This window comes from Vipera berus (assembly GCF_964194415.1).
Source record: "Vipera berus genome assembly, chromosome: 4".
In the NCBI taxonomy this organism is placed as follows: Eukaryota; Metazoa; Chordata; class Lepidosauria; order Squamata; family Viperidae; genus Vipera; species Vipera berus.
In genome coordinates, this window is record NC_138206.1 from 15,617,275 (window position 1) to 15,636,654 (window position 19,380).

At 37.7% G+C, this 19,380-nt stretch overlaps 1 protein-coding gene across 1 annotated transcript in view; it reads left to right on the forward strand.

The window, feature by feature from the left end:
* CNTN5 (contactin 5) overlaps positions 1-19,380 on the forward strand; it is a gene marked incomplete at both ends in the record, with an annotated part of 277,925 nt that overhangs the window by 109,682 nt on the left and 148,863 nt on the right. The window contains 2 exons of the mRNA XM_081327707.1: positions 1,857-1,959; positions 15,902-16,083. Coding sequence (XP_081183833.1) covers positions 1,857-1,959; positions 15,902-16,083 — 285 coding nt within the window. The remainder of the gene's footprint in view (positions 1-1,856; positions 1,960-15,901; positions 16,084-19,380) is intronic.

The following is a 19,380-nucleotide window of genomic DNA, read 5'->3' on the forward strand; positions in this document are numbered from 1 at the left end:
AATTCTGGCTGAGAAACCCAACAAAGCAAAACACCAGAGACATTGCAATCTAAAATTTAATGTAAACTTTATTAAGCATTAGCAAACCGGCAATATAGAAAGAAAGCTAGCTCTGGGGATATGGTGGGAAACCAATAATTAAAAGAGTAAAACTTTCCCTCCCCTCTCTGACAGTTTGGGTCACTTTGTCCAATTAATCTTCTGGCAATTGTTATGGGAAGAAACTTCGGTTCACCAAAACATCTCCTCTCACGCTGATAAGGAACACCTGTGGATCCCAAACTCTCACCTCTGCTCCCATAACCGTGGGAAAGCTAGAAATACTATGGCAGCCCTAAAGACAGTAAAGTTCGTAGCTTGACAACTGCATCCCAAGGAGAGAAATTGTGGTTTACCATTTTATGCAAACATGATTTGTAAGCATTAGCTATTTGGATAATAAGATTTCGCTGGTTGAACTAATTAATCAAGACAAACTAGGTAACCTGGTTACATCACAAAGCCAAATCACATTGAGGACAAATGATTTATTGTTCCTGATGTACTTCTGTCATTGGAAGGTGAATGTGCATGAACAGCTTCATCCACTACTGTAAATACAGATTTTACTGTAATCACTTTAAATGGGTGAATATAAAAGAATTGTTCTTGAAATGAGATTATCTTTGAAGTATGTACCATCTTTTTTAAATGATTACCTTAACTTGTACATTTTTAGGAGAGGACATGGGTTTATTTTATTTTATTTTTTTGCTCTTTGGTAGTAGCTGTTTCTATAAAGCATGTGTTAAGGAAAAATTGCAGCTATAGGAGCTACTTCACATGGAAAGGAGAGGCACCCTAAAGATTTCCAAATTCATGCTTGATATAGAGACCCCTTTTTCTCTCTCTTTTGCAATATTAAAAGTGATGCCCTCAAATTCAAAGAAAGAGATTCAGAACTGAAACATACAAACAGAGATGCCTATAAACATACACACAAATATATTATAAAGTTAAAGCTTAGGTACTAAAGTTGATCTTTGGTACATAAAAAACTAGTTACAGCTTTGGATTGGATACATATTAGTTTTGAAAAGCAAAATTGTTTGCAATTTTATATTTTTAAAATAACATGTATATGTTATTTATTTTTTTAATTCTAAATACTTACGTTATATATAACCCTTACAATTGTTTTAGCATGCCAAAGTAAAGCTGAAGACCAATCAGTGTGGAGAGAATCTATGTAGGTAATCACTAGGAGTTGACACTAACTTGAAGGCACTTAATCAATCAATCAATCGTATTGTTTTCATAATTTTCCTATACTTTTTATTAAAGATATTATTGGTTATATAATTTCACCATTTTAACATGATAATAGTTGTCATTTAACCATTTTTTTTATTGGGCAGATAAAAGAATGTAGTAACTGATGCTTTGTTCAACTTCCTAACAATGTTCAATCTTAATATATTTTAAGTGGCTATTTTATTTTGAGGAATAGCAAAAAGGTCTATTGTGACTAATGAGGGAGTTGCTTATTACAAATTTAATTCATTTTTGTTAAAGTGAAAAGATTCCCCCAAATCATCCAAGTACTGTACAGTATATCCATTATTCTGACCATTAGTTTGGAACACTTAGCATAAGAAAGAATTCTTTGCTGTTTTAAAAATAAAATGCTGCTTTGGCGGTATTGGAAAATCCTAACCATTTAAATTATATTGGGGGCATATCCCTAATTGTAACCATTTTCCTTCATAATCATATCATTCTTCTCTAGCTATTGGATGATCTGACTTACAATGACAAGTCTATCAATGACAAGTCTACTACAATTTTACTAGTAAAGATCTTTCTTTGTTTTCCAGGAGTGATGGGGGAATATGAACCAAAAATTGAGGTCCATTTTCCATACACAGTTACAGCTGCTAAGGGATCTACTGTTAGGATGGAATGCTTTGCACTGGGCAAGTAAGTATACATACTTTCGTAATTGATTATTAAAATCTGAGATCATTTATTTAGTTGATAATAAACAGAGAAAGAAAGATACTAAGAGTTCACATTAACTTGATGATACATGGTCAATCAAACAGTATATTGTATATACATGATATATAGATGTTACATAGATGATAGATAGATAGATAGATAGATAGATAGATAGATAGATAGATAGATAGATAGATAGATAGATAGATAGATAGATAGATAGATAGATAGATAGATAGATAGATAGATAGATCATTCATTTTTTCATTCTTTTAGTGTATGGCATACAATGTCAGGATATTGTACACATGCTAGACACAATGCAGTCCTGACAGCTTTAATTACAAGAGAGAGAGAGAGAGAGAGAGAGAGAGAGAGAGAGAGAGAGAGATATCATACAAAATTTAACACTGTTGCAGTGTCCCAGGGTCATGTGATCAACTTTTGTGACCTTCTGGCAAACGAAGTCTATGTGGAAGCCATTCACTTAACAACCGTGTTACTAACTGAACAACTGCAATGATTCACTTAACAGCTGTGGCAAGAAAAGTTGTAAAATGGGTCAAAATTTACTTAACAAATGTCTCACTTCACAACATAAATTTTGGGCTCAACTGTGGTCATCTAGTGACTGTTCAAAATTACAGCAGCACTGTTTGTGTCTCTGTGTCTTTGTGTCTTCCTTATAGTTGAATTAAAATTATAAAATCACTTATGAATAAATAATTTAGTATACCATAAGAGTAAGTTGATGAAAGAGTAAGAGAAGCAAGTGAAATGTATTGTACTGATAAGGAAATTAGGAAACACTCCGGATTTATACCCCATTAGATCCTAAGAGCTGAGAGGGTTATGTAGAAATGCTAACATAGTAATACATGCATATACCGTACATGCAGTGGTGGGATTCAGCTGGTTCGCACCGGTTCGGCAGAACTGATCCCTAATTTTTTGTTGAGTTTGGTGAACCAGTTGTGATAAATCTGTGAGGTGTATCATGCTGGTGATGTTGCCACTACAAAGTGTGTTGCGCCAGTGAGGATGATGATGCAAAGTGCGTCATGCCAGTAATGATGATGTGAAGTGTGTCGCGCCAGTGATGATGAAGATGCAAGGCACATGGTGCCAGTGATGACAACCAGTTGTTAAATTACTTGAATCCCACCCCTGAATGGAATAGTATATTTGCAATCTCCACTAAATACCTGTGATCAACTAAGGCCAAATTTATCACTGATAGATGGATGAAAGCTAGTGACTCCATTTCATGCACTCTAAAGATTACATCCCAATGTAAACCAGTATGGTCAATCATTGTTTACTTAAGAAAATCAAGGAAATGTTTCTGGAAGCAGGAAGGGAATTCTATTTATCTGTTGTTGTTTTTAACAGAAAATACCAAAATATAAATTAAATTCAGACTGTCCTCTGTTTGAACTTAGTACCTCTTTGGAGATGCCACATAATTCCAGGAAGACATTGTTATAGACCAGTGTAACATTCTCATGCTCCAAAGCTGATTTTTGAAGCTTGAGATATTATGACCTACATTGTCGAATGCTAGACTAAATCTTAGAAGCGGAAGCACAAAATTATTCGAGGAAAAAAAATCAGGATCAGAGAAAAACAACAAAAACAATCAGTGGACAGGAAAACTAAGTATTATGCAGAGAGATTGAAAGAGCTAGGAACGTTTAGCTTTGAGAAACTGAGAACAGATATGGTGGCATTCTTGAAATACTTAAATGTATGCTACGTAGAAATAAGTCAAAACCTATTCCCAATTATTCTGGGGTGCAGAATAATGAAGTTCTAGAAAGGCAGATTCCTTTTGAATATTGAGATATTAACCATAAAAGCAGTTTGACAACAGAATCAGTAAACTAAAGAATAGTTTGAAGGCTCTTTTTCAACTACATGTTTGTATGTATATTATTAATACTATTTAAGAGAACATGTTAGCCAAGAGCATTAGTTTATGCACTGTTCCACCCCTGATGTGTCATTGGTATGTGTCATCCATCCCTTTCTCCATACAGAATTCTCTATGGAGTTTGGGGCATGTGTAACAGTGAGTTACACACTGCAAGGTGGCTTCCGTATATATAGCTGTATGTATACATAAAAATTGCCTTTCTACATCAAGAATATCTGGCTCACATATTCAGTTGAGCTATGAGCAGAACATTGAAACAATTTATGGATGTGCAGAGAAATAATATGCCACAATTGTAAGTAGGGCAAAAAATATACAAACCTAAAATAAGAACACCAAACTCTGTAGGATTAAACTATTTTCTGAATATAAAACCAGCTATCCATTATTTAACGACTCTTTAAATCTTGCATTCTCAATCAGTGAGAAGATGCAAGGCACAAGTCTTTTCAAAGACTGAAAACTATTTTTTAGACTATTATAGTCTCTAATCCAAAATTCTGTTCTACTTTTTGGTGTTTTATTTTAATTTTGCTACTACTAATTTTGCTTAATGGGTTATTTTAATTCTTATGAGCCAATCTGAGAGGTTTTTTTTAAACTACAAAACAATCTAGAGTGTTCTGCATGTCCTTCATTAATTTCTACATATCTCAAATACTGTTCATTGACAGCAGGTGCTGTCTCCTAGTCCTACTTTAGTCTTCCAAGTAAAATACAGAGAATTTATTTTGAAACTTTTCAGAAGTTCTCAATGGAAAGGTCAATAATAGCTGTAAGGTTTACTGTATTGAAAGACAGGTTGACCTTTTCTACCGTATTACTGCTGCAGGCTCAGCAAACTGTGTGATGAGTTAAGTGTCCCCAGCAGGGCAGTGATGAAACCCAGCAAGCTTTGATCAGTGTCTTCTTAATTCTGTTGCTATTTTGAACATTACCCAAATATAACTAGTGTTATTGGATAACTGAGAAATGGACTGAAGGAATTTTTAAAAAATGGACCTGTATATTACAAATCATAATAAGCAAGTTCTGCCAACAATCCTTGATAAATGGAGAGTGTGAGAAAAGATTTCATAACAGTTGATTTCTGAAATTAAGTGTCTTAGTGGCTTCCATCTTCCACAACTTCACGAACAGAACAATTTGGGGACTGGCACATCTGCCAATTTTAATTGCTATCAGTTTTCTAATTGCATGCCCTTGAGTTCATTGCAGTTTCTGTACAAATATTTACATGCATTGCCGTACCCAATTCTCTCGACATTTGTATCTTAACGTGCCTCTTAGGGTTTGTTCTCCCTTTCAATTGTGAACCATACCTAAACTCTTTAAAAGGTTCAGATTTTAATAAATGTGAAAGAAAAGATTTGTTTCACTCCCAGATGTTTTCTACATTCTGGGCATAAATTCCCTTTATTGCAAGAGATGGGATGATATAAAAATATATAAACATGAATGCATGTATCAGCCCAATTAGACATATCAGTAAGAAAACAACATAATATAATCTATTCTAGTATGATTTATAATATACATTTTCAAAATACGGGTATATCTGTATAAGGAAAAAGCATTTAATTAAAAATCTGTTCCAGTGTTTGCATCTGACGCTAGCTAAGAAATAAAAAATGTATTGGTTATAAATTTCTCAGTTTCTATTTTTTTGTGATCACCAAGTCTATCATTTATCATGTTTCTGCCTCAGTTTGAATTTTCTTCAGAAAAATTATTTGCATCTTTTTCTTCTAATGGATTTATTTTATACAATTTTGCCCAAAACTACATCTTTCTTACAAATAATTTTCTGTGGTTGTGCTGAGATATGGACTGGAAACAGTTTAAGAGTGGCCATTTCATACCTCCCTGAAAGAAGCTGTAACTTTTCCTGTGCTTTGAACAATCCTATAAAAACATGCCTAGAATGTGAGGACCACAGCATCAATTTAGAGAAGTGAAAACTGTAACAAGTGTGTTTTGAACTGTGTATTAGCCTGAAAGTGAAAAATTAGGATAGCTATATTCAACTGCTTACCCACCCACCCCCAATTCTATTGCTAACTGAAGATAAGAATAGCATCAGTGTTATTTTGTCATTAATGGCATTAATGTTGTTGTTTTTTAAAATTAAATCAGCTATTTAGTACGGCATCGCATTTAGCAATTTTCACTTGCAAATATCTGCAGTCAGGCAAGATAAGGGACAACTGAACATGGCCTCAGGGCTCAAAATGCCCCTGCACAAGCAATCACACAGAATAAGCTTCCCTTCTTGTACTTTACAGATGTGCTGGAATTGCAGCCCTCAGAATTCCTTGGCCAACATCTGTGTCATGGCCAAACACCACTTTGAGCCCATTCATCCAAACATAGATTCATGGAAAAGGAGGTGGTGCTTCCTATGCAATAAAAGTGCTCCATGATGGAAACAGGAAAAAGAGCTCATACCCCTGATCAGTCCTTAATCATTTTGTTGGTTGAGTATCTAAAGAAGTCATAAGGGTAAATAGCAATAGCACTTAGATTTATATACCACCCCATAGTGCTTTAGAGCAGGGGTCGCCAAGTCCTGGTCTGTGGACTGGCAGCGATCTGCTGCATGCCAGAAACTAGTCCGCACAAATAAGCAAAGCATCCATGGGATGCAGGGAGCACATGAAATTACACCCCCTCCAGACTGCAGAAATGCCACAGAACTAGTCCCTGATGCCCAAAAGGTTGGGGGCTGCTCCTTTACAGCACTCTTGTTCTGAACCAGCCAACTACCGGCCTTGTAATAAGGCAAACCCCTGTTCAAGCAGTAGAGACTGGAGAGCGTCTGAGGCTGCAAAGCGTCTGCCAAGTTTAATTCACAAGCAAAACAACAGAACAAGAAACCAAAAGCACAGGAACTTGAATCCTCAAGCGGAAGGGTTGCTTTCAGCAACCAGCCCCTCCCCAAACACTCCTTTTATTTAGAGTTCAGGGCGTGGTCTCCCTGTGCCTCCTCCCGAGGAGACCCGCAGCCTTTTTCTGCTTAGTCCTGCTCGACTGCCTCCTGTGTCGGGCGTCCTTGAACAGGGCCAGCTGTGGGTCATCATCCTCCGCACTATCGGGCTCACGCAGCTGAGAAGAGGGCCCCGGCTGAGGGCTCTGCCAAGCCTGCAAGCCATCATCAGCCGGTTCGTCTTCCACACCCTCCTCCTCCCCCTCATCTGAGTCATCCGATACATCCGAGCCGGCTGCCGGGCCCACCGGCTGGCCCTGAGTCACAACAACTCTCTAGGCAGTTTACAATGTAGGCAGTGGTGGGAGTTAGCCGGTACGCACCAGTTCGGTAGAACCGGTAGCTAAATTTACGCTGAGTTCGGAGAACCAGCTTAATGCACAGTGCTTCCGGAAGTCCAGTCTAGGCCTCAGAGATCTGGAGGAGGCCTCCCAGGCTTAGAATAGCCTGCCAGAAGTGCGTGGATGCCACTTCCGGAATTCCGTTCTAGGTCTTGGAGGCCTGGAGGATGCCTTCCAGGCCTAGAGCAGCTCGCCGGAAGTGCATGGATGCCATTTCTGGAAGTCGGTTCTAAACCTTGGAGGCCTGGAGGAGGCCTCCCAGGCCTGCATCCAATAAGAGAACCGATTGTTCAGGTATTTGAATCTCACCACTGAATGTAGGTGTCAATGCTACAAACATGAATGTTCTTTGATCTGTCTCATTAGTCTGAACCATGACAGTAGGCATTATTTGCATATTGTGCCCAACAATCTGGATCTTCATTTTACCAACCTGAGAAGGATAGAAAGCTAAGTCAAACTTATGCCCCATCAGGATTGAACTCCTGGCTGTGAGCAGAGTTATCTTGCAATACTACATTCTAACCACTGCACCACTCTTAAATGAGTGAAGATTGACCTTTGAGCAAAGTGCTTAGGGCTTTCTGACTGGAAGCGATCATCTTCTTGAGGCTTGTCAAACAAGAGGAAGTCATGGCTGGCAGCAAAAGTGGTCTTTGAAGCAGCTTCAGATTCTCAGTCTTAATGCTGAGCAGAAGAAAGTTCTATCAACTAAGTTATGTCATCTACAAATAGGGAACCAGACAGATATTTTAGCTCTGAGAGTCCTTATCTCTCTTTTTTCAGCCTTCATTGCACAACTGGGGTCAGTTCTACCCAAACTCTGTTTGACTTCTCTGAAGTAATTAGATGAATGATATTTCAGGCTTAACCTGATACCTTGAGGCTGTGTCAAGAGGTAAATATGCATGAAATTCCTCTTCTTTCATTTCATCCTACTTCTTTTCCCTCTTCTCTGCCTTGTTAGCATTTACAAATGTTTCTATTGTTACCTTTCACCAGGCAATCATTAGGGAAGAGAAACTCTTTTTATTTTTCAGCATTTCAGTGAAGGTAAACAAATGCCAGCTTTCACTAATTGCCAAATATTACTTGCTGTAGGGCTCTGTATAGTTTTGTTTTTCTTATGATTTTAGCTCAAGTAATCTCAAACAGCTTCTGCTCCATTGTAACTGTGAGAATGACAAATACTCCTGAGAGATTTTCTGTGGTAAGCAGTTGGCAAGTATTCCTTAGAAAAACCTGGGCTTTTAGTTACACATTAATGGTTTATTAATGGTGTTTATTTGGAACTGCCAATCACCCCGGGCTCCTGGAATTAAAAACTGAAGTGGAAAAAAAGGCCATATGTGTCTGTCAAACCTATGAAAAGCCCAAATCCTGCAGACATTTCAGATGCATTCTTTGTTCAATTGTTCTTAATAAGAAGAGGAATTAAAAAAACAACCCATCTAATCAACCCATTTAAAAAAAAAAACCTTTGAATTACCAAGCAGCAATGTTACGTTATGGTGTTTATTTCTCTATACATATATAGATTCATCAATAAATTATTTTATTTTACTTCCCATTTCAAGGAGGAATCCATACAATGTTATAGAAAAAATGAACAATTTAAAACACAAAAGAAATAATATTACTTCAATATGTAAAGTTATTCTGGCTTTTGAAACCAAAATAACTTTCTTATTATGACCCCGTAATCCCTTGAATTGGAGTAGAGTCCGGGAGACTGAAAGGAGCTGAGCATTTACTGCCTGGACACCCTTCCTGATGCCACACAGAGTTCACAGCAAACCCAAATACACCCATGTATATACAAGCATCAGAGAGGAAAAACAGCTGGGATGGAAATTAAAAACACCAGAACTAGAGTTCCCAGGTGTCAACAGCAGGGATAACACCAGCAAATGACAACCACAAATAAGTGTGGATGGCCTTGAGGGATGAGAAGAAGAGATGTTGCCTATGAAGCAATCAGATAAAAGAGGTGGCTTTACAAACAGAAAAAAGAAATTTAGGAACGACCCCAATGAATGGATCAAGCAGTTAAAAGTAGTAGTAATAGTAGCAGTAGCACTAGTAGTAGTAGTAGTAGTAGTAGTAGTAAGATTTTGTTGTTATAGACTTACAATAAAGTAGGATTAGTTCACCTAGACACCGTTTTCTGTCTGATTTACCTGGGAGGGATGATAAAATATGTGAGCCTGCAGACACCGAGGCAATCACAGGGCTTCCTTTAAGGTTCTCTGGTCACTTGTTAAGGGAGAAGTTATTCCAACAGGTAGCATGATTTTAAGACAACCTTGCACCATTAAGATAATCAGCACAATTAAAAGGGAGAAGAAATATAGACACTTGCACTACTCCATCAGTATGAGTGGAAACATAACTCTTTAATCTCAAAGATAATTCAGGAGAATAATTTTATTTTTGTACATTAATGGGCAGTGGCAATGGGAAGCATTTGTCTGAAATGATTTTTTTTCCCCATGGGATCAGGAGCCGTTGGATAAAGAATCCAATTTTACAGAGCACTTCATGTGCATCCCAAATGAATACCTGTGCACTTTCCTTGCAAACGTAAAAATGATTTTTTCCCCTTTTCATTAGGAATTAGAAAACTTTTGGCCACCATTGTCTGCTTCTTCATCCTTGTCACAGAAGTGGTGGGGGAGCATGCATGCACATCCCCACTTGCATGAGAAATGGGCAAGAGTGGGCATGCATGCTGCATTTGCATGACGGTATGCGTTCCCACCGCTCATGCGGAACCATCCCCCCAGTACACAAAGCCAGAAACATTTGGGGAACTCTGTGGTAAAGTGCTAGGACGACTCACTTTAATTAGACTGTGCCTTGCTTTTACTTCTCACAGTAAAAGATTACATAAAAATGGGACTACCAGCATATTCCACCAATCAAGAATTACTTATTTATTAACTTATTTAATTTATATTAATTTATATTTAATCTTTGTATTCATCAAGTGCTTCAGGCAGATGACTTTGCTTCAGAATAATTTTTAAAAAATCTGAATTAAAAATGAACCCTAAAATGAATCAACCATAAATTAATTAATGCATTAATAAATGTAATAAATAAATAATAATAATTAAATGTAGCTAATTCCCAGTTCTCCATGAGATCATCCATACAACCATTCTTTACTCTGGACAATAACCCAGGAAGATCAAAGTTGGAGATTGGCCAATAACAGCAGAAAATAGCCACTGGAATATGTACACCCATTCCTTGTTTAGCAACTATCTCCTTTACCAACCACCCATCAGTAGGACAGTAATAAAAAAATAATTTCCCAACAAAAGCATGCATTTACAACCAATATCTTTGTATGTTAGCATGCCAGGGTGAGAGTAATGCTGCCACAGCTGTATGGTTTACTGACAACTTTAGATAGTGATCATTCACAAATGCAATCATAACAAAAATTAATTTTCCAGCCAAGGCGGCATTTCCAACCAAATTTTGTGCATTTAATAACAAAATTAACCAGAGTGAGAATAATGCTGGCACAGCTGTAGAAGAGAACTTTAAATAAGATAGTAATAACCAGCAATCAAATTTAGTTTTGAATTGTGATTGGCTATTTGGGAGCAGTTTCCTTTGAAATCATTAAAACTTTACAGCCGAAATATTTTACATTCCTTGAAAAATTGACTTTTTACTCATCAGTTTGGCTTATTGGCTTGTTGCCTCATCAGAAAGGGGGGAAATAAAATTTTGAAAGAGACCTGCTAATGGCCCAGACAATGGTATTTTAAAATTTCAGCATTTCCAGATATGATTAATAGCAGTAACGTTTATGTGACATACAATTAAAACAAAAAAATCTAGTTAAATCTTTTTAAAGTTTGCTGCATTAAATTCAGTAGAAACTTTTGTAACTCATCAATTGCGTTAAAAAGATCCTTCAACTAAAAAATAGAAATAATCTTATATATAATCAGATTCCTTGTGTTTGTGTAGCCTTGTTTCCCTAACTGATGGTGGCTTTTTATGATTCAAGCAAAGATTTTCTACCTCATCCTTTCATAATTTACTGTGCCAGGAATTTCTGTATTGTTTTCTGAAAATATTGGGATATGTGGGGTAGGGTCTCAGAATGTTTTTTCTCCTGTTTCAAAGGAATCTGATCTTTTTTCATTCTATAGAGGATTTCTGAAGCAATTGCCAGAAACTGCCATGAGAAGGCTTTTTAAGTATAAAGTAACATGTTCTTGCAATAGATAAAACAATCATGTAGATTTATTTGAAGGAGAAATCCATACCAGTAGTACTGAATTATTTGATAATGTGATTTATATTACAATCTGGAAGTCTAGGAGGTCTAGTAGAGATGACTTTTGAAAGAAAATTACAAGGAAAAAAAATAACCTCCTTTCCTATTCAAAAAAAATAGCCTAAGAAATATTGACTGGTATCATCCAGCCTGCAGTTTTTGGCTGAGAATTTGTCCATTTATTTAATTTATTATATATCCCACTTTCCACTGTAGTGAATACTCAAACTAGTTGATTAGCACACTACTATCTACTGCACATCAGTAAAGTAATGCATGCATCTACCTGCCCATATTCTGATAATCATATGTATAATTTATCAGGATTCTTCCTCTGCTGTCTTTGTCATAATATGTGGGAATGGCCTTGGGAGACAGGAGGAAAAAACACAGATTGGAAATGGTCAGATAAGAGGCAGGAGAACCCGCAGAAGGAATGTGCCTGTGGGAAACAACTCAGAAATGTCTTGGATTGTAATGGTCGAGGGGGACAGATGTACAGGTAGTCCTCAACTTACAACAGTTCATGTAGTGACCATTTGAAATTACAACATCACTGAAAAAAGTGGTTTGTGACCATTTTTCACACTTAAAACCATTACAATGTCCCCATGGTCACTTGATCAAAATTCAAATGCTTGGCAACTGACTCATATTTATGACGGTCGCAGTGTCCAGGGGTCATGTGATCACCTTTCGCAACCTTCTGACAAGCAAAGTCAATGGGGAATCCAGATTCACTTAACAACCGTCTTACTAACTTAACAACTGCAGCGATTCACTTAACAACTGTGGCAAAAAAGATCGTAAAATGGGACAAAGCTCACTTAACAGATGTTTCACTTTGCAAGAAAAATTGTAGTCGTAAGTCAATACTATCAGACTTGCAAGAGTCTGTGAATGTGATCAATAAAGCTAAAGCTTCTACTCTTGGGTGTTCTTCTCTGGACTATTTCTCAAGGCTGACAATCTTTAATGATGGAATAGAAGCAGATAAGACATATATATTGGGCAGAGACATCTGCATAATCAGAGTCTTTTGAGAAAAAGTGTACTGTTGCAATACAAGTGAATATGTGTTCATATGTGCTTGTGATCATAGGATAAACCAGGGGTCTTCAAACCTGGCCCTTTTATGACTTGTGGACTTCAACTCCCAGAATTCCTCAGCCAGGCATGCTGGCTGAGGAATTCTGGGAGTTGAAGTCCACAAGTCATAAAAGGGCCAACTTTGAAGACCCCTGGGATAGACATACAAAAGAAGTGGACTTTTCAACACCGCTTTTTTTTTATCTGCCATTTTATTCCACATGGAACAAAATCTTAACGGTGAAAAAAGAAACTTTAAAAAAACATTTTTAAAGCCACCAACTCAGGTGGCGTGACATACATACCAAAACTAAGATTTCTACCATCCTTTGTCTACTTACTGAAAGCATTTTAGAAAGGAAGGTGGACAATACACTCTCTAAAAAAAGTAGTTTAGGAGAAAGAAAAAGAAAATTAAGACAAGGAAAAAGAAATGAGCAAAAAGCACCCTTCCTCCAAGTAAATACCTCCACTGTTTGGGGGAGAATTGGTTCATCCTCACACCCCTTTTGAAATTGTTATTATACACACAACAGCATGAAATCACAGCTGCCAGTTCTTTAGCTGGTATTGGCCTTCATACACCTTGAGTTCTTCCCAAGAATTTAGGACACTGTAAATTATCAGTACAGTGCTGTATATATGAGGAGCCAAGCAGTGTTGCCTTTCGCAATTGACAGATGCCCAAGCTTTTTGGAGGACTCATTTCAGAATGCAGAGGCCCTTTTGAGGCCCCGGGATATTGCTATCCCTTGCAGTGGCTGAAGCTAATCTCATTTTAAAACCAGTTGTGTCTATAGCCTCCATTTTGTCCAGCCACTCTCCTTCCCTGAATTCTGTGGCATTTTTCTCTTCCTTCCTCCAGCAGCGCCTAATGTCAGGCCCAAAGAACCAAAAACAAGACATGGAGTTATTTCTACTGGCAGTGGGGTTTTTTTTATTGTTGAGCTACAGAATCTTGCCTGACTAAGACAATTATCTGTATAGCTATAGCTATACTTTGTGAATTGCTAGGGAGGGTCAGTCTTTGCCAGTGGTGGGATTCAAATATGTGAACAACCAGTTCTCTGTGTGGATGCCACTTCTGGAAGTCCATTCTGGGCCTGGGCAACCTAAAATTACCAGTTCTGCCGAACTGGTGCAAACTGACTGAATCCCACCACTGGTCTTTGCCCTCTTCCACACATTCCAAGCTCCACCGCCTCTTTGCCTCTGAGGAAACAGCCCCTCTCTTCTGCAGCTCCGCATTCCATTCCATCATACAGCCAGCCTGAAACAATTGTTATATTTCTTCCACCAGATTTGTTGTCTCCTCTCTTTCCATTGTCACTTGTCTTTTTTTTAAAAAAAAGTTATTTTTTTAAAAAAATTACTTTATACGAATGTCATTTACTGAGAAGCATCTAGCCAGTTAAGCCAAATTTGCCACATTTTTTCTGATTTAAGAATAATCTGAGCAAAAATATAAGTACAAAAAGTCGACCAATAAAGAACTCGATCAATTTAAGATAAATAAGTAGTCTTATTGGGCATCTCCTTGGAAATAAACCCTCTTCTTGACACTTGGTGTGGAAAGGGGTTTTACGTCTCTTTTGTTTTAAATGAAATGAACTATTAAGGAGAGAGAGTATAGGCAGAAGGATGATAGTTTTGATGGAGATATGGAAGATCTGTTATTAGGGTAATGAGAGGTAAAAAATATTCTAAGTGTGCAATAGACAGCTAGTATTCATAAGTAGCTCAGATAAATGTCTCCCTAATTCACAGAGGAGGTAAAGCACAATCAGACTTGCAAGATTCTGTTATTATAGACAAGCTCATTAAAACTTTAGCTTTTCTGTGGAGTTGATTTCTTGGTCCAGTAGTCTATCTAATGGGCCTGACATCAATTTTGAAAACTTTCTTATTATGTTTTAAGAAAAGCTGAAGATCTCACCTTTGTCACAGGAAATGGTCTTAGATCCTCAGGGCACACCACTAAATACCTTACTTCAGTGTTGTTGCAACATTGACAACAAATGGATGTACAAATAATCATCTCACAAAATGCCATAATGCAACTAACACAGCAGATGGGACGGCCTTAAAACTTTCCTTTTTCATCAGGCTGACCTGGACTGACGACAGGATTTTTTAAAATGTTTTTTAATTTTTAATTGTTTAGTTTAACTTATTTATTGGGGCTGTTTATTTAATTTCTTTTAACTTTTGTATTGTTGTTTTTATTGTTGTTAGCCGCCCTGAGTCCTTCGGGAGATAGGGCGGCATATAAGTCCCAAAAATAAATAACTAAATAAATAAATACAGTTACTCTTTGTCCGTCTAATAATAAATCTTGCATAATCCTGCCAAGGCCATCTCCTTTACATGCTAGTAATAAAGAGACACTGTGTGTGTGTATGAAGAAAGGGTGGATAAAATTTGTGAAACCATTCTGCAAGCATTAGTTTGGTTTAAGGCAATGTTTCCAGCTCCACATGGCTGTATCCCCACTTTTCATGCCACTGATTTGAAAATAATCCTCCTTTCACACATAGAAGGGCCAACTGCAGTTTGAAACTGGCTGGGCTACCTTTTAAATCCATGTTTCTACAGTAGCTTGTGCAGAGAAGAGAGGAAAGAGTGGAGATCTGAATTGGTGCATCTATTTCAGTCCCACTGCTAAAGTTGAAAGCATGAGGGAGAATTCCATTGCTAAATAGAAGTAGTTGCAAAAAGGTGGAACGAAGGCAGGATGAAAGCACTGTGACTGGAAGGAGTTTTTCTCTTTTACTCTCTTAGTAATTTTCATGGAGCAAGCCAATGCGCACAAAACATTTGCTGTAGTGATATTCATTTATGGAATAAATAGCCCCTGTGCTGCAGCCAAGTGTCTCAACTCAACATTTCAGCCAGTTTGACATCTTCCAGAATCATTAATCATTAATCCCTATTGAGAAATCAATCTAGTTATCCAGTGGAAAGTTCACATCAGTTGTTACTTCTGTCCAATCATGTTTTCTCTTCAACACAATATCTTTCTTCCAATTCTATGATTTAATCACTGGGAAAGACTTAATTTTCAGAAAGCAGGAAATGTCCAGGACAGCAGCAACACTAGTTAAATATTCTCAGCTGAAAGTGAAATATATTAAGCAGTTCCCGAGCTTTAATTGTGATTACACTTTATTGCTGCTTAGACGATTAAGTGCTTAAATTAGCAGGTAACAGGATCTATATTCTTAATGGCAAGGAAGAGCTAATCGTGCCTTCGCTAAATATTTCAGCCCAGTTCCGACAATCTCGTGGAGGAAAGTTAATGGCCCCAATCCGAGCAAAGCCCGCCTGCGGAAGTCCCAAGCAGTGCTTGAAATCCCGAACGTGCAGCTGGAAGATGCAGGGACATATGAATGCAAAGCTGAAAACTCCCGGGGAAGGAATGTCTTCCGAGGACAGTTGCAAGTATACAGTAAGTTTTATAGTTAATCTCTTGCACATAGCAGCATCACTCTCTTACCAAGTGTTAACTCACCTGAATGCTTCATTGTGAACATTCAGACATGGACCTCTGACATTTGGTGGAATCTGTTTTAACTTTGGGTGCATTTCAGCCAGAAATAGTTTTACAAATGAAGGCAAATATACATGTCCCGGGATAATAGCAATAGCATATAGACTTATACAGTATACTGCTTCATAATGCTTTACAGCCCTCTCTAAGTGATTTACAAAATCAGCATATTGCCCCCTAACAATCTGGGTCCTCATTTTAACGACCTCGAAAAGATGGAAGGCTGAGTGAACTTTGAGCTGCTCAGAATCCAACTTCTGGAGTGAGCAGTGAGTTAGCCTGCAGTACTGCATTCTAACCACTGTGACACTGCATGCTGCAAGATCCAATCTGGTGCCTTCCTATGGGTTGATTAGTGTTGATGGCCGATGATTGGCTGTTGTTTTCTTGTGCTGCCCCTTGTCAGTCAAGAGGAGTGCTGATTTACCACCAACTTTTCAGGTACTTGGGAGCTGAGGGTTTGGCAGCACAAAGAAGCAACATCCAATCACTGGCCATCGACACCAATCAACCAATAGAAAGGCACCATATAAATATGACTCATAGAATAGCCTAAAGCACATATTCCAATAGAAGGAAGCTCCCAGAGGATGGGCTCCAGCACAAGTCCCAAAGCTTGGAAGAGTGAACCTCTTTCCTGGTGACCAACCCAGATTAGATCTTACAGAAATAGTTTTCCCGAAAAGCTTATCATTTTTAATGAGATTAATAGTCTCATCCTAAGCCCCAAGAGTTGCTTCCTGAGCACTGTCTTCTGCTGCTGCCTCTTTTTCAAAATGAAATTTTCTTTTTACCTGGAGAGAAGGTGTAGCAGGTGATAGAGGGCTGAAACTAGCACATTAAAGAGCCTTCCTATACATCTAAATGATCAAAATAGTCCATAATAGAAAGGATGGTTATGTTATAAGATAGATAGATAGATAGATAGATAGATAGATAGATAGATAGATAGATAGATAGATAGATAGATAGATAGATAGATAGGCAGGGAGGGAGGGAGGGAGGGAGGGAGGGAGAAGATAGATAGATAGATAGATAGATAGATAGATAGATAGATAGATAGATAGATAGATAGATAGATAGATAGATAGATAGATAGATAGAAAGATAGATATTCATTTTTAGTGTATGGCATACAATGTCAGGGTATTTTGTGTATGCTAGACACAGTGCAATCCTGTCAGCCTTAATTACTAATTCATTCTGTTCGGCACTTGCATCCCTATCCTTGGTGAAACACAGAGGGGGAACTAGCTAACACCAGCTGACTAGCGGCATTCAGGTTGCTGGCTCTTCTGGGCTCCTCAGCCAGTCTCGCCTCTTACTGCATTGTCATACATCTCAGGTCTAGCGCTGGCTTCTGCTCTCCACAGACATGTGAACACAGCTAGATTTTTCCCACCAAAGTGGTACCCATTTATCTGCTTGCAATCCTGCATGGTTTTGAATGCTGGATCAGCAGGAGCTAGGGAAAGAGCAAGGGGAGCTCATTCCATCTCATGGACCTGAACTAGCAGAGTGCAACCCATTTCTGGCCAGTAGTTCCAGCATCATTAAGTCGCTGTGCACCTCGTCCCTGACAGATAGATGAAAGAAAGAAAGAAAGAAAGAAAGAAAGAAAGAAAGAAAGAAAGAAAGAAAGAAAGAAAGAAAGAAAGAAAGAAAGAAAGAGAAGGAAGGAAGGAAGGAAGGAAGGAAGGAAGGAAGGAAGGAAGGAAGGAAGGAAGGAAGGAAGGAAGGAAGGAAGGAAGGAAGGAAGGAAGGAAGGAAGGAAGGAAGGAAGGAAGGAAGAAAGAAAGAAAGAAAGAAAGAAAGAAAGAAAGAAAGAAAGAAAGAAAGAAAGAAAGAAAGAAAGAAAGAAAGAAGCATTTATATGAATATCTTATTCAGATCAGGTGATTCTGGGCAGTATTCAAAGGAAAAGGAAGAGAAAACCATAATCAAGCAATACAATATATCACATTAAAACTTCCTAAAATAATAGAATGGTAGCTCACCCACTGGGGACTTTATTCCCTGCTTTAAAAAATAGCTTCCCTACTTTGAACCGAGCCTGGCAACTAGTGCAGACATTTTAGTCAACATATGATCTTTGTATCCTGTATCAATTAGCAACCTCGGGAGAGTGGAGGGCTTCAAGTCAGTAGTCCATAAAACTACTGGGCTGACTCCTGTGATTGTGCATATGAGTCCCTGCAGTTTTCTTGCCAAAAGTGGCTTGCTATTGCTTCTTCCTAGAGTTGAAAGTGACTGGCCCAAGGTCACCCAAATGATTTTTTGCCTAAAACAGAACTAGAGTTCGTGGTCTCTTGGTTTCTGGCTGGTACCTTATCAACTACATCAAACTAGCTTTTATTCTGCATTTTGTCTTTGTTACACTTTTTCAAGAATAGGTCACATAGAATGTGTGGCAGTAGCCAGGATGGGATACAACAAATAGTATAGATTGTTGTCGCCAAATCTAAATTTAGAAAGGATTGAAAATGGTACACTAGGCATAACTGTGCAAAGATATTCTGTACCACAGCCTCGACCTGTCTGTTCAGTGATAATTGAGGATCAAGAAACATTCTCAATGTATAGTCTTGCCTGCTCTTAAAAAACAGGCAGAACCTCAGTTCCCAGGTCCAATTCCATCTTGTCCATCTTGTCACAATTTAATTTTAGTTTGTTCAAATTTAGACAATATTCAAATATACTTGTTGTTCCCTTGGTGTTGGATGATGAGAAGTAATAGAGCTGTGTTTCATGATCATGTAATAGTTCCTCTTCCAAAGCTCCAGATGAATTCCCTCAGTGGTTTAATGGAAATGTTCCAGCTTTATGCACCCATGTCATCCCTCATTTACATTTCATTTTATCAGTCTGATAAAAGAAGACCTAATATTATATGGATTACTATAAATCTTATCAGTCTTACTTTTTTCATTAGAAGGGTTGCATGTTGCTCTGTCAGGTTATTTTTAATCATATTTTTAAAAAGATCTGTAAAAACAGTTAGTATTATGTTCCAGGTGCAATGTTCTCTCAGTATTTTATTTATTTAATCAATTTATTAGCCACATCAATCGTCAAAGTTAGACAGCATACAAAGATTTTAAAAAATAAAATAGATGTAAGCAGAAACAACAATATACATATGTTTATGAAAAACACAAACCTCCCACTTCATGTATATGCAATATACATCAATAA